The 25,964-nt window shown below is 47.7% G+C and overlaps 2 protein-coding genes across 2 annotated transcripts in view; one reads left to right on the forward strand and one right to left on the reverse strand.

Moving 5' to 3' along the window:
* The window catches only part of ARHGAP23 (Rho GTPase activating protein 23), a 331,343-nt gene extending 330,471 nt beyond the window's left edge, over positions 1-872 (forward strand). The window contains exon 25 of the transcript XR_014773313.1: positions 816-872. The gene's annotated coding sequence lies outside the window, so the exon portion shown is untranslated. The remainder of the gene's footprint in view (positions 1-815) is intronic.
* On the reverse strand, positions 446-24,454 carry CWC25 (CWC25 spliceosome associated protein homolog). Its single transcript, XM_084751116.1, has 10 exons — positions 24,184-24,454; positions 19,468-19,640; positions 14,626-14,862; positions 13,275-13,344; positions 10,485-10,612; positions 9,802-9,865; positions 6,861-7,066; positions 5,932-6,021; positions 2,916-3,077; positions 446-2,236 (listed from the first exon to the last, which is right to left on the reverse strand). The coding sequence occupies exons 1-10, from the start codon at positions 24,199-24,201 to the stop codon at positions 2,122-2,124; spliced, it is 1,263 nt and encodes a 420-aa protein (XP_084607242.1). The 5' UTR covers positions 24,202-24,454; the 3' UTR covers positions 446-2,121.
* Positions 24,455-25,964: the final 1,510 nt, after the last annotated feature.

Below are 25,964 nucleotides of genomic sequence, written 5' to 3' on the forward strand. Positions count from 1 at the left end.
CTCCCTGCTCAGGCACCCCCAAGGCCGGGATTTGGCTTTGCTTCAACCTGAAGTACCAAGATGGCGGCAGCGCCACAGCTTCGGGAGGGGAAGAGGGGCCGGCATGAGAGGAGGCTGGGACATACCATCCCCACCTTCGCAGGGGGAGAAGAGTAACGCGGCGAAGGGAAAAGGAAGTCCTGCCCGGAAAACCAGGGACCGCCCCCTCGCTCCACCCAAGCGTGGATCTTCCCACTCCCCTGGGCAGACGACGCGCTCCACCCCCCGGGACACGCCCCCTCTCCCCGGGGCCAATCAGAGGAGCAGGCCGAGAACCCTAGGTTTTATGAATGGGCCGCGCGCCCACCCACCTGCCGCCTGGCCTCTAAACTGAGGGTCAAGTTTAGAGACCGCTAGCACCTGCAGACGCCTAATAATCCTTTCGTTCTAGCTCCAAAAAAATCTGTTAAGTGCCCATGGTTTATTACGTAATTCCTCCTGGACGAAGGATCTCTGTTTTCAACACAAATCACAGGGTCAACACTTGTGCGGCGATATGAAAACTCAGTACCGTGCACGTGGTCGGTCGCTCTTTACATAGTTACAAAAATAAATGTAGCTTTTATTGCCAAGTAATAAAATAAAAGCCATAATTAACTCTAGCACAGGACGGCAGGATGAGGTGATTAAATGAATAATACATTCTCTGGGGGGAAACTGAGTTCTAAGAATTTCAGTGCCTGGAATTTTAGTGCATTAAAAAACCCAAATATATTTTAGGCAGAATTGGGAATTGTAGAAAAAAGATATGGCTTAACTAATGTATGGGTTAAAAGCGCTTCTGGCCGGGCGTGGTGGCGCACGCCTTTAATCCCAGCACTCGGGAGGCAGAGGCAGGCGGATCACTGTGAGTTCGAGGCCAGCCTGGTCTACAAAGTGAGTCCAAGTTCAAGGTCAGCCTGGGCCAGGATGAATCTGTTATTTGTTTTAAGAGCACCTAGAAGTTCCCTGGTTAAATAAGAGCCTCTGGTGAAAGAATAGAGGAAGGAATGTAAAGACACAGGAATGGCCCTTGACTTTTAGTTACTACAGGACAAAAGAGCAGCTCAGATGCAGGAGGAGAGCCACCACCAGGTCAGCCGGGGCCAGTAAGGGTCCTGTCTCAAAGACAAAGGACAACGTAGCAGCAGCTAGTGTGTGTGGTGCTGTGATCCCAGCACTTGGGAGGTAAAGGTCAGACAAAGGATGTGAAGTTCAGGCTCATCTTCAGCTATACTGTATGTTCAAAGCTGGCCTGAGCATAAGAGACCCACCTTGCCTCAAAAGATAGCCAGGAAATAAACAGCTTCCATATTGTCTCCTTTTAGGAGCCACAGAACATCCTGACAAGGGTCCTGATTCCTGTCTCACTGGGCTCTGAGGAAAGTGGAGGATGTGGGAGGTGTGTCCTTCCTGAGGCCAGTACGTAGCTATAAACGCAGCCCAACACATTTGTGTCCCAAAGTCAAAAGTTTAGCTACCCCACAGCTAGACTCTGTCAATGACCCTAAAGCTCCCCTAGGCTGTAAATCAGCCAAGTAAGACAAGCTGCCTACTGTGTTACTTTCTAACAAGGTTATCAAATAAAATGTTCTCACAAAGCTAACTTTTTAAATGCAAGTAGAAAATTATACATTTGTACATATACACATTGTACTATGACAGCTCGGAGACCCAAGGGTTAACAGTCCATTTAACTGTTTTCTAACTTCTTGGCCGCTCTCTTGGCCCCTCCTGATACTTGGCTATTCTGTCACATAATCTACTAAACAAAGTCAATGTTCATTTATCCCAGTAAAGCATGGTCTTCTCTGGGTGGCTGGGGAGCGGGGTCTCTGGAAGGCTAATCCAGTCAGTGAGGTGAGGGGAGAGGTGTGACAAGCACCCCTTAACCCACAGCCAGACTTCCTGAGGGCCCCCGAACCAAGTCACACTGGCACTGAAAGGATGGGCGACGTTTCTGGAGTCAGTGGACAGGGGGCACTTTAAACAGCGGTGGGTTTTCATCTGAAGAAGAAGACATTTGAACTCTTATAAAGAGAAATTTAAGGAGTCCGCAGGCTCCCTGGCAAATTGAGGGAAACCATTACGAGTGACGGGTTTTCATCTTTTCATGAAGTTCTTCTCCAGGGCTACTGACGTTCGTTGTAAAGAATGGATGTTGCGCTTCACCCGGTCCTCCAGGGAGGACGCAGACGCGCTCTCCAGCTTCATGCGCCTAGGGAAGGAAAGACAGGTGAATGGAAAAATAAAAAAATAAAAACTTTTTTTTGGGGGGGGGTTGTTTTTGTTTTTGTTTGGTTTTTCGAGACAAGGTTTCTCTGTGTAGGCCTGGCTGTCCTGGACTCACTTTGTAGACCAGGCTGGCCCAGAACCCACAGAGATCTTCCTGCCTTTGCCTCCAGGCATGCGCCACCATGCTAGGCTCAAAAAAAAAACATTTTTCCCCCCAATTGGTCAATTCTAGCAGAATCAGAAGAAAAGGTTTGTAACCAAAAGCAACTGTAGAAACACAAGTTCTTTTCAGCCCACAGAGACAATTTTCAAATGACTCCATCTGGAACCAGGGTTTTTAAATGTCCATAAGGGAAAACTCATCTGTTTTGGAAAACAAGTCAAGTTTCATTGGAAAAAGGTTTTCTGAGCCATAAATTTTCACTTAAAAGGATGGCCAAACAATTTCAGGGATTTGGGAAAAATACCAACCACTTCTACTTCAAATAGAAGAATCTCCCGCTGTCTGGCTAGAAACTGGGAGCAGTACCAAGAGTGACCCCAAGGCTGAGTTCTGAGGTCTCTGGACAGGGACAAGAACCACCACCAAGCCCCAGCAGTGAGCCACTGCCGCCTCATGGCCGTTATGGAGATGGAGCCCTGGCATGGACCATTCCACCTACTGGATGAACTTGCCGGACCGAGAGTCCAGCCTCTCCAGCCTGCGCTCCTGCTCCTCTTCCCTGGCGTGCCTCCTGAGGGTGTTCAGCCGCTCCTCCTCCCTCCACTTGGCATTCTCCATCATCTCCTGCCGTTTCCGCTCTAGTTCCTCCGCTGAGAGTTTTCTGTTGAGCACAAAAAACAATCCCACTGGTCCTACCCTTCCGCAGCAAAGGAAAACTGAAGCAGCTCTGCAAGCCGGCGGCAGGCCACAGGCTTGGGGGGGAGAACAGGCTCCGAGGGGGGGGGGGAGAACAGGCTCCAAGGGGGGGGGGGAGCTCCGCAAGCCGGCGGCGGCAGGCACAGGCTCCGGGGGAAGCGAGAGGGAAGAGAGAGGGCAGGACGAGTTTCCTTCCTTCTGATGCCGCAGTCAGTGGTTCCGACCAAACCACCAAGACTTTCAGTGAAGGAGTTTAGAACCCCACTCAGTAATGTCTAAGATAATTATTTTAAAACACCAACTATGAAGTAGACCGAGAGCTCATCAGGAACCTAACCTCCCAGCAAGGATGCCATCACCGCTATGAACTTACAGCACAGAGGACTTGGCCATCCATGTGATTGCTGCTACCTCATACTCCATAAGGGATGCGTAAAAACCCATGGATAAAAACAAAAGCAAAGCCGGGCACAGTCGTGCATGCCTGTGACCCCAGCACCAGGGAGGCAGAGGCAGGTAGATCTCTGTGAGTTCGAGGCCAGCCTGGTCTACAAAGCAAGCCCAGGACAGCCAAGGCTACAGAGAAACCCTGTCTCAAAAAACAAACAAAACAAAACAAAACAAAACAAAAATGAGGTTCTGAAGCCGGGCGTGGTGGCGCACGCCTTTAATCCCAGCACTCGGGAGGCAGAGGCAGGTGGATCGCTGTGAGTTCGAGGCCAGCCTGGTCTACAAAGTGAGTCCAGGATGGCCAAGGTTACACAGAGAAACCCTACCTCAAAAAACCAAAAAAAAAAAAAAAAAAAAAAAAAAAAAAAAAAAAAAAAAAAGAGGTTCTGAGTTCAAATCCACAGCACCCATGTAAGAACTGGGCGTCACCACACATGCCTGGCAAAACCAGGCAAATCCCAGGACAGGGCAGGCCATTTAACCTAGCCAAGTCATCCATCCTCAGACACAGAGAGAAACCAGGCTCAGGGAGTAAAAGGAGAGTCCGGTGTCCTCCTCTGACCCCGCATGTGTGAGTGGGGGCATACCAGACACACACATGCATGGATGCAACCCGAGAGGGGAGAATACCACTTTGGATGGAGTTAGATGCCGGCAACCTGACTTAACTTGACCTCAGAATACAATAGGTTATGTCTTCGCCCCTGGCACTCATCCTAAATAAAGTTACAACAAAAAAAGGAAGTGATGAGCCACAACAGTCACCACTTAACAATGTCAGACATCCAAACCTACTGCTTCTAAAATGGCTACGTTACAGTTGTACATAGATAGTTTGTGATACACAGATTTCTCTTTAAAGGGAAAAATGACAGAGTTCTATTTTTAAGAACCTGCTCTTTTGGAGAAATGAACTGAAATACTAAAACTTTATGTTTAGCTATCCATGGTAACTATGCTTCCTGTGAGAAACACTAAGGAGGCTAGTCAGACATGTTGGCGCACGCCTGTGATCCCAGCACTTGGGAGGCAGAGGCAGGCATCCCTGCGTTCAAGGTCAGCCTGGTCTACATAGTGGATGCCAAGATGGCCATGGCTACTTAGTAAGACCCTGTCTCAAAGACAGAACAACCACAATGAAGGAACCTACTGAGCTGGATATGGTGGCACTTGCCCATAGTCATGGAACTTAGCAAGTAGAGGCAAAAGGATGATGAATTTGTTTGTTGTGAGGCCCTATCTCAAAAACAAAACAGAAACTCCAAAATACAACTCCACTAAATAAATATATCAACTGATTATTGGGGTGACTCATACACACACTTATGATCCTAGTATTTTTGTTTTTGTTTTGTCTTTTTGAGACAGGGTTTCTCTGTGTAACAGACCTGGCTGTCCTGGACTCACTTTGTAGACCAGGCTGGCCTCGAATTTACAGAGATTCACCTGCCTCTGCCTCCCAAGTGTGAGCCACTATGCCTGGCCTGATCCTAGCATTTTAGATACCTAGGTAGGAGGATTGCAGAGAATTCCAGGCCAGCTTGGGCTATAGAAGATGCTTTATAATTTTTTTTTGTTTTGTTTTGTTTTTGTTTGTTTGTTTTGTCTTTCTAGACAGGGTTTTTCTGTGTTACCCTTGGCTGTCCTGGACTCGCTTTGTAGACCAGGCTGGCTTCGAACTCAGAGATCCACCTGCCTCTGCCTCCCGAGTGCTGGGACTAAAGGTGTGCGCCACCACGCCCGGCCTGCTTTATAATCTTTTTAATTTATTAGTGTGGGTGAGTGGGTACCACGGTGCACACGTGGAGGTCAGAGGACAACCTGTACTTTTTCCTCTATGTGCGTGTGGGTGATGGAACCCAGGTAAAGAGGTTGGGGGGGAAATGATTAAAAGCTGACCAGAGGGGCGTGGACATGGTTGTCCACACCTGTAAACACATCCTTTGAGAAGCTGTGTAGAAAGATCACGGCAAGTTCAAAGCCAGCCTAGTTTACAATGTTAAGACCCAGTATCAAAAAACCCAATAAAGTTGACGGGGGCTGGAGCTGTAGCTCTGTTGGCAGAGTGCTTGCCCTGAATGAACAAAGCCCTGGTTTGATCCCCAGTACCACACTAACTGGGAGTAGTGGCACATGCGTTTCATCTCAGCACCCAGGACATGGAGGCAGAGTGACCAAAAGGTCAAGGGTTGCTCTTGTTTATATACTGTTTGAGGACAGTAGGCTGGGATACATAAGACTATGTCTCAAACAAACAAACAGACAAACAAACACAAAGAAACAGTTACCAGAGGAATAAAGGAAATCAGATGCATTAATTCCTCTGCTGTGAATACCTCTAGATGCAGCCTTATGAAATCCTGACTTACTTGCTGTATCCGGAAGCATGCCGCCTCTGGTAGACCTCCTTCTTAGGTGACGGGCTGTCTCTGTCTTTCCTGTTTACCTTAGAGGCATGCCTGCAATAGTCACAGAGGGAGAAGGCTTTTCATATGGGGAATTATTAATATATTCTCAACCAATGGAACCCCTGGAAACCCCCTGGAAAGTATAGCCTAGGTGGGGCCAGCGAAATGGCTCACATGGTAAAGGCACTTGTCACCAAGGCTGACAACCTGAGTTCAGTCTCCAGGAACAGCCATGGTGGAAGACAGAACCAAACTCCTCAAACTGTTCCCTGACCTCCACAGGCACATGGTGGCACAAAGGCACGCACGCACACATGCATGCATGCATGCACGCACCCACGCACACACACATGGCCTCGGGAAGCCCAGCAGTTAAGATTTCTTGATATGTAAGTATGAGGCCCAGAGCTCAGATCCCAGCACCCACATAACAAGCCAGGCGTGCCTGTGACCCCAGCACCGAGGGGGAAGGAGACAGAAGGATCTCGGGGGTTTGCCGGCTTCCAGACTAGCCAAAGGGGGAAAAAGTGAGCTCTAGGTTTGGGGAGAGACTGCCTCCATGGGATAAGGTGGACAGCGGCAGACACCTTCCTTTGGCCTCCATATATGCCCCAGTATGTGCACCCACCTGCCCATGTGTGTGTACACTGCACATATACACTACACTCACACACACGAGAAGTATAACACAAAAAGGAGAGGAACATCTGTGCGGTCCTACAAATGAGACCTGCTTTGGTTACACTGTAACTGCAGCGAAGAGGGGGGTGACGAGCGGTACTGAAGCTGAGACAGCAGAGAATGGAAAAGATGAACATCACCCAAAACAGACACCTCAGGGACAGGCCCTCGGGGTCATAGGCTATCTCCCAGGCAATTCCCATACTCACAGTTTGCTGGGCCTTGGGGACCGGGACCGGGACCTTCGGCCTGGAGATCGAGACCTCCTGTCCCGGGACCTCTCTTCCTTGGCGCTCTTCTTGCTGACGTGTCTGGGGGGTGAGTGGGAGGAGCTTCTTGACCGGGAATGGTTCTTCATGCCCTTTTGCTCAGCCAGAGAACCCTGCAGCCCCTGACCGCGGCCAGAGTCCCTCACCTATACCGTTAAGGAAGACATGAGAAAGCATTCATAGGAAAATCTAGGTGGTCAGACAGAAATGCAGGAAAGCAAGGGAAAGAAAGAACCACAAGGTCTTTACACTGCTGCAAGTAATCAAGATGACCATATGTCTACATGTGGGGGGCATACCTGAATCCCAGTGCGCAAAATGCTAACGTGTATTCTAAGTTCAAGACCAGCTTGTGCTACACTCTGAGACCCTGTCTTAAAATAAAGGGGTTAAAAAAAAGAGAGCTGGGCATAATGCTACACACATAATCCTGGCAGCTCAGGAGGCAGAGGCATGAAGATTGAGTTTAAAACCATGAAAGGGCTGGAGAGATGACTGCTCCTCCAGAGGTCCTGAGCTCAATTCCTGGGACCCACATGGCAGCTCACACCTGTCTGTAACTTTAGCTCCAGTGTTTCTAACACCCTCACACTAACATACATGCAAGTAAAACACCAGTGAAGAGAACATTTTTTTAAATTAAACTACATATGGAAATCCAATTTAGAAACTTCAAGGGTTGCCTATCATATCTCTAATCCCAACATTCAGACAGCTGAGGCAGCACTTGAGATTCTGTCTCAAAACAAACAAACAAACAAAAAAAGAAAAACAAAACAAAACAAGGGGACTGGGCTGGAGAGATGACTCAGAGGTTAAGGGCACTGACTGCTCCTCCAGAGGTCCTGAGTTCAATTCCCAGCAACCACATGGTGGCTCACAACCATCTATACTGGGATCTGTACATGCAGGCAGAGCACTGTATACACAATAATAAATAAATAAATCTTAAAAACAAAAAACAAAAAAGCCAAAGGGGCTGGAGAGATGGCTCAGAGGTTAAGAGTACTGTCTGTTCTTTCAGAGGTCCTGAGTTTGATTCTCAGCAACCACATGGTGGCTCAAAACCATCTACAATGAGATCTGGTGCCCTCTTCTGGGGTGCAGGCACACATGCAGGCAGGACACTGTATAAATAATAAATTAATAAATAAATCTTAAAAAACAAAATAAAAAAAACAGCCCAGCTCACACCTTTCATCCCAGCCCTTGGGAGGCAGTGGCAGATGAGTTCCAGGCCAGCCAGAGCTACATAGTGAAACCGTGTATGAAAAACAAAACAGGGGCTGGAGAGATGGCTCAGTGGTTAAGAGCACCGCCTGCTCTTCCAAAGGTCCTGAGTTCAATTCCCAGCAACCACATGGTGGCTCACAACCATCTATAATGTGATCTGATGCCCTCTTCTGGCCTGCAGGTGTATAAGCAGACAACACTGTATACATAATAATAAATAAATCTTTAAAAAAAAAAAAAGAAAAACAAAACAACAAGAACAAAAGAAAGCCAGATATATCAGGCGCTGTCTGCTTAGCACTCAGCAGGCAGAGGCAGGAGAACTAGAATGCCAAGGTCAGCCTAAGTTCCATGCTGAGATCTATGTCAGCCTTCATATAATTTATAAGGTCTCCTCTCAAAAATACAAAAGCACTGGGTGTGATGGCGCACGCCTTTAATCCCAGCACTTGGGAGGCAGAGGCAGGTGGATCGCTGTGAGTTCGAGGCCAGCCTGGTCTACAAAGTGAGTCCAGGACGGCCAAGGCTAACACAGAAACCGTGTCTCAAAAACAAGTAACAACAAACTCAAAAACCAATAAATAATTCCCAAAGCAAGGGGTTGGAGAGCTGGCTCAGGCGTCAGGAGAGCTTGCTGCTCTCTCAGAGGATCCAAATTTGGTTCCTAACAGCTGGTGTGGCTCACAATCATTTTTAATTTTAGATCCAAAGGCTCTAATACCCTCTTCTGACTTCCACAGGCAGCAGACACTCATGTGGCACACATACATGTTGGCAAAATACTCAGACACATAAAACAAAAAATATATCAATCTTAAGGGAAAAAAATATAAAAACAAGCCCGATGTGGTGGTGCAGGCCTTTAATCCCAGCACTTAAGAGGCATAGGCAGGCCTGGTCTACAAAGAGAGTTCCAGGACAGCCAGGGCTATTACATAGAGAAACTCTGTCTTGAAAAACCAAAAGAAGCCGGGCGTGGTGGCGCACGAAACGCTCGGGAGACAGAGGCAGGAGAATCGCTGTGAGTTCCAGGCCGGTCTGGTCTACAAAAGGGAGTCCAGGACAGCCAGAACTGTTACACAGAGAAACCCTGTCTCAAAAAACCTAAAAAAAAAATTTTTTTAAAGAAAAGAAAGAAAGAAAAACCAAAAGAAAGGGCTGGAGAGATGGCTCAGTGGTTAAGAGCATTCATTGCCTGTTCTTCTAGAGGTCCTGAGTTCAATTCCCAGCAACCACATGGTGGCTCACAACCATCTACAATGTAATCTGATGCCCTCTTCTGGCCTGCAGGTGTACATGCAGGTAGAGCTCTGTATACATAATAATAAATAAATTTCTAAAAAAAAAAAAAAAGAAAGAAAAGAAAAACCAAAAGAAAAAGTGAGGGTTGTCCCTTGGTCAAAAGCACTGACGTGTACACATGTCAAGTAAATTATGCACAGTTCCTGGCAGGATGCGAAGTGCTCCAGCTAGTGGTTCTCTAGTGGAGGACTCTCAGAAAGAGGCAAAGGGCTCTGGGATAAAGGAACAGGCCTGGCCTCCGGGAGCCCCAGCCTCCACTATCCAAACCCCTTGTTATCTGCAGGGGTCAAAGGCGACAAACTGCACAGTCCCATTGTCACTCCGTTTGAAAAGCCCACATCCGTACCTGCAAGCCATATCCGGGGACTTTGGACGAAACAGGAAAGGAATTTGCCATCTTCTTCTGAGATCTAAGAGATTAAAACACACATATTCACTGAATAGAAAAGGCCCCTGAGTCCCGCTGAGTCTCTCCTGCGGAGACGCGGCCTCCCCCGGCACCTAGCTATTACTTCCACGGCTTGGCAGCGCCCTTCTCTATTTGGACTGTCTTCACTGGAAGACGCATCCGCACAGTCAAGTTTTCCCTGTGAAAAGCCGTGGGCAGAGCGCTCAGCCTCAGCGCCTGAACACACTCTCCTCTCACCTCTCACTGCTATTCTGGGGACTAATCGTGAGTCAGCAGCCACCCAGCTGACTGTCCCTGTGGGAAGATGCCGAATGGGCCCACATGGACCCAGTAATCCATTCTTTTAAACAAAGGTGGGGAGGGAGAGTCTACAGAAAACCTTCTTCAGTACCCAAGGCTCAAGCTGAGGTGGAAGAGTCTCGTCAGAGTTCTGACCTGATGACAGCTGTGAGGCTAACATCCGCCTAACCTAGAGTGGACCAACGGACAAACACTTAGTATCTGAAGGAAATCGAATGCTGAGCTCTGCGGTTCAGTGTGTACAGCTGTGTGTCCCCACTGAGAGCGCAGCGCTGGCAGCTCCCGGCTGGGCAGAGGGCGGGCGGGCGCCACCTGCTCACCTGGCCTGGCTGGGCTCGTCCTCGCTGCTGGAGCGATCGCTGCTCGAACTTCTGTGTTTGTGTTTCTTGTGCTTCTTTTTCTTCTCCTTCTTTTTCTTCTTCTCCTTTTTTTCAAGACTCATTTGCAACTAGAAAACGTCCAGAACATAACCACATGAGATTTCGGGGAGCCCTGCTAGTACCTGCAGCAGGGAAGGGCTCACATCCAAATGACCCAGGGCATTACCAAGGTAACCATGTTGAGCTCAAAGGTACCCCAGACCCCCCTAGTAAAAATAAAAATCTGATACTTGAGCAAGGAATCCAGATTTTAAAATTTTATTATTGAGGCCTGGGAGATGGCTCAGTAGTTAAGACCACAGGCTGTTTTTCTTTCTTTCTTTCTTTTTTTTTTTTTTTTTTTTTTTTTTTTTGGTTTTCAAAACAGGGTTTCTATGTGTGTTTCCCTGGCTGTCTTGGACTCACTTTGTAGACCAGGCTGGCCTCAAACTCACAGCCATCGCCTGCCTCTGCCTCCGCCTCCCCGGTCCTGGGATTAAAGGCTTGCGCCACCACACCTAGCCACAAGCTGTTTTTTCTGTAGGACCAAGGTTCAATTCCCAGCACCCACTGGCAGTTCACAACTGTCTATAACTCCTATTCCAGTGGATCCAGGCCATCATACAAACATACATACAGGTAAAACACTAATGTACATAAAACAAAAATAAATGAGATATTTAAAAATGAGAAAGAGGGAAGGCGCTCTCACCCCCCGCTCCTCCTCCTCTTCCTCTTCCTTCTTTTTAGTTTATTTTTATTTTATGTTCATTGATGTTTTGCCTGCATATATATCTACATGAGGGTGTCAGATCATGGAGTTACAGGTGTGAGCTGCCAAGTGGGTGCTGAGAACTGAACCAAGGTGCTTTGGAAGAGCAGTCAGAACTCTTAACCACTGAGCCATCTCTCCAGACCCTAAAAACTATTATTATTGTCATTATTATTATTATTGTTGTTATTGCTATTATTACTACTACTACTAGTACTACTACTTCTCTGAGGCAGAGTCTAACTGCCTACTTCTGCAGTCTTGGGGATCCTATCACCCCAAGCCTGACAACTTGAATTCAATTCTCAGGGCCACTCACATGCCATGGCACACATGCCCCCCCACAGACACAACCACTAAATGCATGCTCCCACACGCACACAACCACTAAATGCATGCCCAAACACACATACCACCACTAAATGCAATTAAAAAATAAAAAGAAACTGAAGGCATGCAGTTCTTTCCCAACCAGTAAGAAATAAACCTTAATTAGTATTATGTCAGGGCTGCACAGAATCACCAGGAGATAGTATCTAAAAAATAAAAACTGGGAGGCTGCAGAGATCTTTAAGTAAACTTGACCCCTACCCAGATCTAGCCAATGGACAGGACATTCTCCGCAGTTGAGTGGAGAGTGGGGACTGACTTTGACATGAACTCTGGTGCCTCATATTTGACCATGTTCCCTGGATGGAGAGGCCCTATGGCACTCAGAGGAAGGACAGCAGGCTACCAAGAAGAGACTTGATACCCTATGAGCATATACAGGGGGAAGAGGTCCCCCTCAGTCACAGTCATAGGGGAGGGGAGTAAGGGGAAAATGGAAGGGAGGGAGGAATGGGAGGATACAAGGGATGGGATAACCATTGAGATGTAATATGAATGAATTACTTGCTGGCCAGGTGGTGACAGTGCACACCTTTAATCCCAGTACTTGGGAGGCAGAGGCAGGCAGATCTCTGTGAGTTTAAGGCCAGGCTGGTATACAAAGCAAGTCTAAGACTGCCAAGGCTACAGAGAAACCCTGTCTTGAAAAATCAATGAGAGAGGGGAAATGGGGGGGGGGGGGAGAACTTCTTGCTTTTCCAGAGGACTTGGACTCTATTCCCAGTATCTACATCCAGCAATCCACAAAAGCCTATAATTCTAGCCTATAACCAATGCCCTCTGCACCCACACATAAATAAAAATAAGCCTTTTAAAAAAGTGTAAGCTGGGCCAGGCATGGTGGTGCACGCCTTTAATCCCAGCACTCGGGAAACAGAGGCAGGTGGGCTGCTGTGAGTTCGAGGCCAGCCTGGTCTATAAAGCAAGTCCAGGACAGCCAAGGCTGCACAGAGAAAGCCTGTCTTGAAAAAAAAATAAAAAAAAAAAATTGTAAGCCTAGTAATCCTGCCACTCAGGTTGAAGGAGGATTGAGTTCCAGACTGGCCTGAGCTACAGAATAAGTCCTAAATCCTGTCTCACGGAACACAGAAAGAAGTTATAAAAGCTAGCGCAGCTGGGAAGTGGTGGCATACACCTTTAATCCCAGCACTGCAGAGGCAGAGGTAGAGGCAGGCAGGTCTCTGTGAGTTCAAGGCTAGCCTGGTCTACAGAGCAAGTTCCCAGTGTTAAACAGGGAAGCCCTGTTCTCAACAAAAAAGGAAAAAAGAAAGAAAAAGACAGAAAAAGAAGAACGAAGAAAAGAAGAAGAAGAAGAAGGGGGGGAGGAGGAGGAAGAGGAAAAGGAGGAGGAGAAGAAGAAGCATCCACAGCAGCAAAAGGAGGGGCTGGAGAAATGGCTCAGCACTTAAGAGCAATAGCTGCTCTTCCAGAGGACCAGGGTTCAATTGCTAGCATCCGCATCAGAGCTCCAGAGGGTCTGATGCCCATGTCCTGCCTCCTCAGGCACTACATGCACACAGTGCAGACACACGCACAGGCAGCCCCTCCCCACCCCCTCCTTTATGGTGCATATCCGACCCATGACTTACTAGCTCTTTGATTTTCTTCATTTTCACAGGATTGTTCAGCACTTCTCTTTTTTTCTCCTCTTCTTTCTTCCTAAATAGAAGAAAGAATTTTAATGGCTCTTCCTTTTGCAAAGGGAATTATGTTATGCTATTCACCAAATTCTACTTAACAGCCCCTTCTCAAAATTCATATTCTGGGCAGTGGTGGCACACGCCTTTAATCCCAGCACTCGGGAGGCAGAGGCAGGTGGATCACTGTGAGTTCGAGGCCAGCCTGGTCTACAAAGTGAGTCCAGGACAGCCAGGACTCCAGAAACCCTGCCTTGAAAAGAAAAAAGAAAAAGAAAAAGATTTTATGTATATAAGTGCTCTATCTGCATGTACTCCTGTGGGCAGAAGAGGGCATCAGATCCCAATATAGATGGTTTTGGGCCACCATGTGGTGGCTGGGAATCGAACTTAGAGCAGACAGTGCTCTTAACCCCTGAGCCATGTCGTCAGCCCTGCCTTTTTTTTTTTTTTTTTTTTTTTTGGATTTTCTAGACAGGGTCTCTCTTTGTAACACCCTGGCTATCATGGACTCTATCTTTCGAGACAGGGTTTCTCTGTGTAGCCTTGGCTGTCCTGAACTCACTTTGTAGACCAGGCTGGCCTCGAACTCACAGTGATCCACCTGCCTCTGCCTCCCAATTGCTGGGATTAAAAGCTTGTGCCACCACACCTGGCTTTAACACAATATTTACTATCTTTAATTTGTGTTTGTGTGTGTGAGTGTATATGCGTGTGTGTTAGTACACATACGGATGAATACACAGGATTACAGGTGCCCATAGGTGCCAGAGGCTTTGGATATCCCTGGAGCTGGAGTTACAAACAGCTCTAAACTGTCTGACGTGAGCACTGGGATCCTACTCAGGTCCTCTGCAGGAGCAATACATGCAGGATTTTGCCTGCATTTATGTCCATTTGAGGGGGTCAGACCCTCTGGAACTGGAGTTACAAACAGCTGTGAACCACCATGTGGATGCCGGGAACTGAACTCAGGACCTCTGAAGAGCAGCCAGTGCTCTTAACCGCTGAGCCACCTCGCCACCCACAATACAAGCTCTTAACAGCACAGTCCTCCCCATCCCCCAGCCTTCCACCCCTCACTCTTGTTTAAGAGTTAAAGCAGGGTGGGTAAATGTGGTCAGGCTTGCTGCACTTTCCTGTATCTTTCCACATGGCCTGCAGCAGGCACCATCACAGGGGCTCTTTCTCACCACCCGGAAGCACGAATGGAGACCGAGGCACGGAACTCAAGAGAAATACCAGCCTTGGAAACATCCCTGGGCACCCCTGTAACAGCCCCTCACCCCACCCCCAGCAGTACCTGATGATGAAGAGAGGGTCTTCCCGGATTTTGCTGGCCATATCAAGAAGGGAATTGGCCCCGGACGGGGCAAAGATGGAGCCTGGAAGGAGTCCTGTCTCAGAAGAACAGCCCGCTTCCTTCTCCTCCATCTTCTCAAAAACATACTTGTCAATGGGGCGCCCCAGCAGGTACTCATCACGGTTCACCATCCCACCAGGGCCCTGGTACATCCAGTCCAACTTTTCTTCTTTTTTCCTGGTTTAAGAAAGAAATAAAAAGGGGCTGGAGAGATGGCTCAGAGGTTAAGAGCACCGTCTGCTCTTCCAGAGGTCCTGAGTTCAATTCCCAGCAACCACATGGTGGCTCACAACCATCTATAATGAGATTCAGTGCCTTCTTGTGGCGGGAAGGTGCACATGTGGGCAGAATACTGTATAAATAATAAATAAATCTTTAAATAAATAAATAAATAAAATAGGCAGGTAGATGCGCGCGCACTGTCTCTCTCCCTCTCTCTCTCTCTCTCTCTCTCTCTCTCTCTCTCTCTCTCTCTCTCTCTCTCAAAAGGAATGGAGGGTTCTGCCAAGCTCCACCCAGAACCTGAGCTGACCAGCATTGGACTCTCCTCTGCAGGTACCTACTTGCAAGCCAAACACCATTTCCGACTTGGCAGACAGGAAGAACTGATGCTTCTAAATGAACTGAAATACTTTTTTCAAAGACCAATTCATGAGGAAAAACCAGAATCTTCCAGCTAAGTCATGGATCGCCACTTAGCTACAAAGCTTACACATCATACCTTCATGTCAAAGATAATTCTAGGGGGCTGGAGAGATGGCTCAGAGGTTAAGAGCACTGGCTGCTCTTCCAGATGACCTGAGTTCAATTCCCAGCAACTACATGGTGGTTCACAACCATCTATAACGAGATCTGGTGCCCTCTTCTAGCGTGCAGGGACACATGCAGGCAGAACATTGTATACATAATAAATAAATAAATCTTTAAAAAAATAATTCTAGAAGCCAGGCATGGTGACACATGCCTTTAATCCCAGCACTTGAGAGGCAGAGGCAGGTGGATCTCTGTGAGTTTGAGGCCAGCTGGTCTACAAAGCAAGTCCAGGACAGCCATGGCCAAAACAAAAAACCAACAAACAAACAAAAAATAAACAAAAAGTAAAAACACCCACCTGTGCCACCATGCCTGACTGAACTTTTTTTTTTTAATGTATACAGTGCTCTGCCTGCATGTACACCTGCAGGCCAGAAGAAGGCATCAGATCACTTATAGATGGCTGTGAGCCACCATGTGGTTGCTGGGAATTAAACTCAAGACCTCTGAAAAAACATATAGTACTCTTAACCTCTGAGCCATCTCTCCAGCTCCTGAACTTTTATAAAATATAATTTTAGGGCCAGGCGTGGTGGCGCACACCTTTAATCCCAGCACTTGGGAGGCAGAGGCAGGTGGATCTCTGTGAGTTCAAGGCCAGCCTGATCTACAAAAGGAGTCCAGGACAGCTAAGGCAACACAGAGAAACCTTGTCTTAAAAAAACCAAAAAAGAAAAAAGATATATAATTTTACAAATATGAGTGTTTTGCTTGCATGCACGCCTGTGTACTATATGAGTGTTTGGTACCCTCAGAGGCCACAAGAGAGCATTGAATTCCCTGGACATTTTTTTTTTAATCCAAAATATGTTTATTGGGGTGGTTTCCCCCTCATCTTGAATTAGGTACTTTCAGTGCTGCTTCCTCCTGAAGGAGCATCCTTCTGTCAGCCTTGCTTTTCCTCCTGTAGGCTGACAGAGAACACCCTGGACATTTTTAATAAAAATGATTTAAAGCAAAACAAACATAACCATTTAGAACTTTTCTGGCTATTAAAAGGATCTGTATGAAACAGCATTAGTCTGTAATTGAGAATTGATTGTGGTTGCTGGGTCAAACTGCAAATAGTGGACCCAGCTCACCCACACTGCTGGGGTCAAGACGGACGGCCAAACTGAATGCCGGGTCTGGCCGACTGTGGAAGCCTGGCGAGTGGCAGGGTGTCTTTACATCAGGGGCCACAGACAGTGGCTTCCAGGTAGTCACAAGCTTCCCTAACTCTCCAGTGCAAGGAAACCACGGACTGGGAGGGAGCCTGAGCGCTGTGAAGCCTAGGGCTCCAGGGAAGAGCTGTTGCAGGCCGGCTCGGGATGACCTTAACTTCTTATCCACGTGTTTCTACACCCCACCCCCACCCCGCACTGCCAGTACAGCCCTGTGCCACTCAGCCCGGTCTACGCTGCACGAGGGATCAAACCCAGCGCTTTGGGCATGCTGGGTGGGCATTCACCTGAATAATCTCCTGGGTTTTAATTTGCTTCAAAATTTTTGTTTACCATTAGTGTGTGTGCTTAATGGGGAGGGACATACATGTCACAGTGTGCGTGAGAAGGCAGGAGAGGACAATCGCCAGGTACTGGTCTCTCCTTTCGGGGTCACCTGGCTTGTAGCCAAGGTTGGGCTTGAACTCCTAATCCTCCTGCCTCTTCCAGCCCCAATCTTTTTTTTTTTTTTTTTTAATAACTAAATCTTAAAAGATCACCTAGGGGCTGGAGAGATGGATTAGAGGTTAAGAGCACTGTCTGCTCTTCCGAAGGTCCCGAGTTCAATTCCCAGCAACCACATGGTGGCTCACAACCACCTGTAATGAGATCCGGTGCCTTCTTGTGGTGGGCAGGCACACGTGTGGGCAGAATACTGTAAATATACTGTAAATAATAAATAAATCTTAAAAAAAAAAAAAAAAGATCACCTGAAGCACAAGAGTGGAGTGAATCACTAAATCAATGGTGTTCAACTGGATAAAATACAAATCATGTCATTACAAAAAGCATTCAAAACAGCAACCACATGGTGGCTCACAACCATCTATAATGTGATCTGGTGCCCTCTTCTGGCCTGCAGGTGTACATGCAGACAGAGCACTGTATACATAATAAATAAATAATCTTTAGAAAAAAAAAAAGAGCATGGAGACAGCTAACCTGCAGCCCCAGCTCTTAGGAGGCTGGAGCAAAAGACCAGCTGATCCTGTCTGCACTTTTTAAAAAGCTGTTTTTATTTTGTGTATTTTGTCTGCATGTATGTGCATCACAAGTGTGTGGTACTCTCAAAGCCCCAAAGAGGGTGTTCTGAAACTGGAGTTACAAAGCAGTTACAGATGGTTGTGAGCCACAGTGTCTGTGTGCTGAGAATCAAACCCCATCCTCTGCAAGAGCAGCAAGTTCTCTTGAGCAAGAAACCATCTCACCAGCCCAAAAGTAAGTAATTAAAAAAAAAAAAAAAAAGAATTTGAGACAGGGTTTCTCTGTGTAGCCTTGGCTGTCCTGGACTTTCTTTGTAGATCAAGCTGGCCTCGAACTCACAGAGATCCACCTGCCTCTGCCTCCCAAGAGCTAGGATTAAAGGTGTGCACTACCATGCCCGGCCATTCATCTTCTTCCTCCTTTTTTGTATTCTTTTTTTACTTTGTATTAATGGCTGCTTTATTTTCTTTTTGTTGTTATGATAAAATATCCTGACAAATGCAGCTTTTTTTTTTTTTTTTTTTTTTTTGGTTTTTCGAGACAAGGTTTCTCTGTGTAGCCTTGGCTGTCCTGGACTCCCTTTGTAGACCAGGCTGGCCTCGAACTCACAGCGATCCGCCTGCCTCTGCCTCCCGAGTGCTGGGATTAAAGGCGTGCACAGCTTACACTGACAAACGCAGCTTAAGGGAGAAAGGGCTTGTTCTGGCTCACAGCTCAAGACACAGTCAGTCCATCAGGGCGGAATCCAGGTGGCCAGAGCTGAGGCAGCCAGTCACAGTGCATGCAGCCAAGCTGTAGGCTGGCTGAGTCTTAGACAGTTTGGGATCCCTACACAGGCAATGGTCCCGCCCACAGTCCAGATGCATCTTCCCAAGATAACCCCATGGATGTGCAGGGGGCCATCTTCCACCTGATTCTGGAGTCTATCAAGTTTCACCATCAACAGCCACTATCACCATTCCCTAAATACACAGCATTTCATTTAAAAGTTCTATAAAGCCTCATTCACTGTAAACATCAGAACCTCCAGATCATTATGCTATGTCCACACACACACTACTATGGATACAACAAATCCCTTGACTGCGAACTTAAGGAAAACCCCACATATCCCACAGGGAGAGTGGGCCGCACCTCACCCTGAAGGCGTGCCGTGAACCACGGACAGGGCACCAGCAGCGATGACCTCAGTACAGTATGTCTGCAGTTTCTGTATCATTCTGAATTAGGAATGCACTATGGGTTCATTTTATGCCTTTTACATTCTCAAAATCTACCCACCCTTTGTTTCATGAGATGAGCAGGGTAATTATGTACTACTATACCCTGTATTTTACAAGAAATTGACCAAAGGTAAAATTCTCCCAGACTGTCCACAGTCGCAACAAGGCTTTTCTTACTAGCTGCCCAACGGACTCATTCCCTTGACCCCACTCCAAGGAGATAACCTGCAGGACACTGACAGTGAGTCTCCGCCACAGCCATGACTGCTTGCCAACCATCTCCTGGGAGCACGGCCTGTACTAAGTGGTTACACGCCATGCCTCAGCGACCCTTACTGACTTGGGTACTATGACTTTCTGGCTCCTACTGAGATGCCCATGGCTCCCAAACCTTCTCTCGGGGACACAACTTGGGGCACGCAAAGCCAGTCTTAGAATCAAGTGGGTCAGGCTCCAAACTCCACGTGCTGAGCCGCTTAGCTATTACGCAGCACCTGGATCGGGCATGCAGCCCCAGCACTGCAGTTCACTGCGCACAGAACACCCAGCTGCTCACTCACTTGACAGCCCCGACATCCTCGGCATAGCGCTGCATCTCCTCCCGGGCTCTCTCCTCTCGAAGCTCGCGCTGCAGCTCCTCGATCTTCTTCCGCTCCGCCTCATGTTTCTGCTCAGCCTTCCACACTTTCTCCACATTGCGCAGGGTCTGCGGGTGCCAGCTCTTCTTCAGGTTCTGTGTGAATGACAGGACGGAGGAAAGACGTCAGTGAGTGGTGGCTGGAAGGTGGCAGGTCTAACTGACCCTGTGCTCTAGGTGCACTTCTGTCGCTATGGAGGCGAAGGATTTATTTCACCTTATGACTCCAGGTTACAGACCATCACTGTGAGAAAGTCAAGGAGGAAACGTCAGACGGTTAGTCACACTGCATCCACAGTCAAAAGCACAGATACATAAGACACACTCCTGTGCGTGCGCGCTCACTTTGCTCAGCTTGATTTCTTCACTTTTATACAGTCCAGGAGCCCTTATACCTAGGGACTGCTGCTCCCCACAGTGGGCGGGGTCGTCCCACATGGATTACTTAGGACAATCCCCAATAGACATGACCACCAGCCAGCCCAATGGAGACCTGCCCCACTGACCCTTCCAATAACTAGTACGTCCAGTCAAGTAAAGGCAAGATAGCAGGGTGGGGAGTGCAGCTCGACGGTAGAGCGCTTGCCCAGCATGTGTGAGGCTGTGGAGAATGTCTTCACTTACAGTTTGAGAAAGGAACAAGCCTTTTCTAAAAGTTTCCTTCAAACAGTTTTAACTTTAGACTCCATTAGCCATGCCTAAAATGGGAGCTGATAACGCAAGAAAGGAGGAAGAGGGGCCAGGGGGGTGGGGGGGTGGGGGGGTGGCACCTCCCCAGCTCTGGAGAGACAGAGGCAGGCAGATCTCTGTGAGTTCGAGGCCAGCCTGGTCTACTAAGCAAGTCCAAGCCAGCCAAGGCCACACAGAGAAACCCTGTTTCAAAAAACAAAAAAGCAAAAAAAAAAAAAAAAAAAGAAAGGAGGGAGAGGGCAAAGTGAAAGACGCCATATTTTGAAAAGCAACAGTCACTGGGGCAGAGCACGCATTCTTAGGCAAACACCTTTCTTTGTATTGAGTCCATTTGCCTCTCCCATGCCTGAACGTGCGTGCGTACCAGGCACCTAGATCTCTTTCAGCTTTCCTTCCCAGGCATTGCCCCTTGCTTCCTGCCCTTCACTCTCAATGAATGCTCCTCTCTCTTCTCACTACTGGGCTTCAAGCTGTAACAAGAAGCTTCCCTGAGGAAGCAGCTTCCAAGGATGGCTGCAAAGTAGCTGGTGCTGCGGGAAGTACCACAAGAGGACACGGCACTCAAGACGACAGCCGGGTGGCGAGAGAAACACAGCAGGAAGAGTCCACTGTGGCGGGAGGTGGAGTGCAGGCTAGAGGAGAGGAGTTTAAGCTGGAGCCAGCTAAGAGGGGAGCAGGCCCCGCCCCTTACAGGCACGTGAAAGGACTGGACTTGACACTGGTGATGGCAGGAAGCCAGAGCTGGAAAGGTGCAGGCAAGAGGCAGGCCCAGCCATCGTGTGAAGGCTGGATGGGAGAGATGCAAATCTGCAGACCAGTGAAGAAGACTAAATGAGATTTAAAAAAAAAAAAAAAAAAAAAGACAATACGCAAGGTGCCTTGCAGGTGCAAAGCATACAGTCGTGGAAACCCCACCTATGTGTGAGTATGAACACATGCATGCAGGCCGGGGCCTTGTTTCCTAGCTAAGGCTACCCTGAGACTTGCGCTCTTACTGACTCCACATGCCAAGGGCTAGTACTAAAGGCATGTGCTATCTGCTTTCCTTTTATATTGGTTTTGGTTTTTTGAGACAGGGTTTCTCTGTGTAGCCTTGGCTGTCCCAGACTTGCTTTGTAGACCAGACTGGCTTCAACCTCACAGTGATCTGCCCAATTTTGCCTCCCTAGTGCTGGGATTATAGGCGTGTGCAACTGCACCCAGCCCTCCTCCGTTTACCAGGCTGTTTTATCCTTCCCCTCTTCCTATATTTTGTTTTGTTTTGTTTTTTTGTTTTTTGAGACAGGGTTTCTCTATGTAGCCTTTGCTGTCCTGGACTCGCTTTATAGACCAAGCTGGCCTCGAACACAGTGATCCGCCTGCCTCTGCCTCCTGAGTGCTGGGATTAAAGGCGTGCGCCACCACCACCCAGCTCTTCCTACCCCCCAACACACACACCCTTACTTTGTCCTACATACGTGCTGCTTTCCATCCCAGTAAACAAATGGCCGTCAGTGCCTAGAGAAACTCAGAGATGCCACCGTTGAGGGAGAGTGCTAATGGCATCGTGTGGGCTAGAGGCTGCTGAATATACAATCTACAGGAAATCCCCACCACCACATGCACAAAGAGTGATCTAACCCAAACTGCCAATAGCTCTGATGTTAAGAATTTCTGGGTTGGGCTGGAGAGATGGCTCAGAGGTTAAGGGCACTGACTGCTCTTCCAAAGGTCCTGAGTTCAATTCCCAGCAACCACATGGTGGCTCATGACCATCTATAATGTGATCTGGTGCCCTCTTCTGGCCTGCAGGTGTATGTGCAGACAGAGTACTGTGTACATAATAAATAAATAAATCTTTAATTTAAAAAAAAAAAAAAAAAAAGAACTTCTGGGTTAATAGAGCTTTCCTGGCAGGGATGGCCAACCTTGGGTGTCAAGTTCAGTTCAGGAATTGTTGCCTCCAAGAGATTGTGGGGATGCTTGTGGGTATTTGTTTGTTTGTGAAGGAGAGATAAGCCTGTTTTTGTTATGATTCCAAGTGTGGGATGGGGAACTGTCTTGTGAGGGAATAGGTGAGGTTAATCCACTAAAAGACAAACCACCTCATGCAGGAGCTTGATTGTTGCCAGCTGAAAAGATCCCGTGAACACTCTGGGAGGAGATATATAAATGAGCCCAAAACTGGAGGCGGGGCTTTTGAGGACTTGGGATAGTTTTGGCTGTTCATCGCTCCAGCTCCACTTCGAGACACTCCTAGAGAGACGCGCTCAAGGGAAGACTTCAGGGCTGCAGGCTCCTGCTGAGGTTCCAGGTTCTGGTTACTCCAGGTTCCAGCAGAAAAAATCCTGCTGGCAACGCCAGGAGAATCGTTCCTCGGAACTGATATCCTAAATGGTTTTGTAATTCTTTAATCCTCTTTTCCTATTGTTTCAGTTAGTCAGGTTATAAGGGACATACCCTCGATTAATAAGTTCGCAATAAAATATATTGGTTAAGAAAACTGAACCTACACGTTTGTTTGTTTTTTAATTGCTACTTGCCATAGGAAGGCCCAGCCCACTGTGGGTGGTACCAACGCTGGGTAGGTGGGTCTCAACTGCTTAAAAAAGGAAGAGAGTCAGCCAAGAGAAGCAGGCCACAGAGCAGCACTCCTCCGTGGCTTGCACTTCAGTTCCTTCCTCGGGTCACTGAGCTCCTCCCTGGTTTCCCATAATGATGGACTCCAACCTGTAAGGTGTAATAAGCCTTCTCCCCTGAAACTTGCTTTCGGTCCTGGTTTTATTACAGAGAAGCAAACCAACGCACTGTCCAAAAGCACAGTTACAGGAAGAACACACTAAACTAGATCAACTCTGATGGAGTCTTGGAACTTGGTCAAATTAAGGATACCTGGCAAGCCAGGCGTGGTGGCGCATGCCCTTAATCCCAGCACTTGGGAGGCAGAGACAGGCAGATCGCTGTGAGTTCGAGGCCAGCCTGGTCTATAAAGTGAGTACAGGACAGCCAAGGCTACATGGAGAGACCCTGTCTCAGAAAACCAAAATAAATAAATAAATAAACAAACAAACAAAGAAACCTGGCAAACTCAGCCTGAAGGTCAGCTATCTAAACTGGTGTATTTATTGATTCAACTAGTTTTACTCTGAGAAGATCAGTAGCTTCCTAATTGAGTTCTGTGCTTCGTGGATACTTCTGCCTATTTTAAAAGGCATTAGTTCCCCACAAATGAACCACAAGAATTAAGAGCAGAAAAAAATAAAAAGAATTAAGAGCAGTTGCTACTTAACCTGAAAAATTGTTATGAATACAGAAGAAAGCTGCCTTGTCACTACAGATTTAAGCAAAGCTCTTAAGGGGATGGGGGGATGAAACAAAGCTGGACAAAATTTAAAATGGACTCCTCCAAATAGCACAGCTCAAAGTCAGAGCAGATTGGGGCCCACCCTTCCACGGCCCAGGTCCAGGATATAACTGTAAACTCCTAGCTAAAAAAGAAGAGGGCCATGGCCAGATAGCGGCGCGCAAACGCCTTCGGTACCAGACCTCAGAGACAGAGGCAGGCGGATCTCTGAGTTCGAGGACAGCCAAGGCTACACGGAGGAACCCTGTCTAGAAAAATAAAAAATAAGAGGGGTGGGGATTATGTCCTAAGCACATAAAGTCTATGTGCTCAAGATCAGCTTTCTTCCGTACCCTGAATGCAACTGTCTCCCGCCCTGACCTCAGACTTCCCAGAGGCTGGCCCCCAATCAGCAAACAGACTCAGCAGTCATCACTCGCCGCACATCCTCCCAGTCCCTCTGCGGTCTTCATCACCCGTTCCCTCTCAGTCTTTACCACCTCCTTGAGCTGAAAACAAGACTTCAATACCAGGGTTACCCACTGCTACCCACGACTTCTACGTCTTCTCTATCAGATTTTGTCCCCGGCGCCAATGTGTCTCCGGCCTCAAGCCTCGGGCACTTACCAGGTCTCCGCCTCCCATGACGGTGGAGACGTTTCTTCAGTCTGTGGATCTGAAAGATTTAGCGGAGATCGAAAGAGAACGTAGTGAAATAGGTCAGAAACCGCCTCACCGGACCTAATCCCAAAAGGAACCAGCTGCCCTTTCCCCGCCCACTCCAGATCGCACTTCCGGGGGTGGTGTCATATAACTGCGTCAGCGTCTCGGCACGATGACGTTTAGTACTATCCCTAACTCTACGTGACCCTAGAGTCTCAGGTTGTTAGAGACTCAGCTGGTTTCTTCTACCCGCTCTCATGGTTTTGGTGCTCTCATTTTGGTGGCCTCGCATAGCCACCTCGTCCAAGGTCCCCAATTGTTGAAAAGCTACAGGCGAAGTTCTGTTGCCTTGGCAACGCATCAGGGCCCTGCTGTAGAGGCGCAACTCTGCAAGACCTCAGAATCTACCAACCTAGGCCACCTTCCTAGGCACCCCAACACCAGAATTTCCATCCAGCTTTCGAAACAGTACCCTTGGCCAACTCCCTTAGTCCTCCAATGTAGTATAGAAATTGATACCATCAAACAAAATTCGAAAAGTCAGACGTGGCACACTCGCATCATCTCTGAGCTTGGGTGATGGAAACTGGACGATCAGGAGTTCAAGGTTAGCAAGTCTGAGGTCATGGTAGTCTAGAAAATCCTGGTTTTATTTTATTATTGATTTGTTGTTGTTGTTGTTTTTGAGACAGGGTCTGTGTAAAACCGTGGCTGTCTGGGACAGTATTGACTAGGCTGGTCTTGAACTCACAAAGATAGGTACCACCTGCCTCTACCTCCAGAGTTGTGGGATTAAAGGCATGCTACACTGTGCCAGCTTGTGGTGGTGGTGGTGTTTTTGGTTGTTTGAGACCGGGTCTCTCTGTGTAGTCTTGGCTGTCCTGGACTCGCTTTGTTAGACCAGGCTGGCCTCGAACTCACAGCGATCCACCTGCCTCTGCCCCCTGAGTGCTGGGATTAAAGGCATGCGCCATTGCCCGGCTCAGTTTATGTTTTTAAATTATTAAAATTAAAGAACTGGAGCTATGGCTCAGCCGTTAAAAACCACTGGCTGCTCGTTCAGAGGACGCTGGTTCAATTCCCATCACCCAAATAGTGGCTCATTACTATCTGCGAGTCCAGTTCTAGTGGCTCACAGCCCCTCTTCTGGCCTCCCTGACCACCAGCCACACAAGTGATGTACAACTATAAACGCAAAAAACACAAACACATCAAATTCTCTTTTTTAAGGCTGGGCATGGTGGTGGATGCCTTTTAGCCCAGCACTTGGGAGGCAGAAGCAGACGGTTCACTGTGAGTTCAAGGCCAGCCTGGGATAATACAGAGACACCCTGTCTTGAAAGACCAAAAAATTAAAAATATTTTTTTAAGAATTTAACAGCAGCGGTGGAGAGGTGGATCAGAGGTTAAGAGCACTGGCTGCTCTTCCAGAGGTCCTGAGTCCAATCCCCACCAACTGTATGGTCGCTCACAACCATCTATAATGTGATCTGATGTCCTCTTCTGGTGTGCAGGCACATATGCATCATTGTATACATAATAAATAATAATAAAATACATAATAAACAAATCTTTTTAAAAAAAGAATTTAACAGCAGAGCTGGGTGCCACCACAGCTCTCAGGAGGCACGCAAGCAGATCACTGTGAGTTCGTGGCCAGCCTGGTCTACAAAGCCAGTCCAAGACAGTTAAGGCCACACAGAGAAACCCTGTCTAGAAAAACCAAAAAATAAAATAAAATAAAA

This window comes from Acomys minous, assembly GCF_964271855.1.
Source record: "Acomys minous genome assembly, chromosome: 12".
Taxonomy (NCBI): domain Eukaryota; kingdom Metazoa; phylum Chordata; class Mammalia; order Rodentia; family Muridae; genus Acomys; species Acomys minous.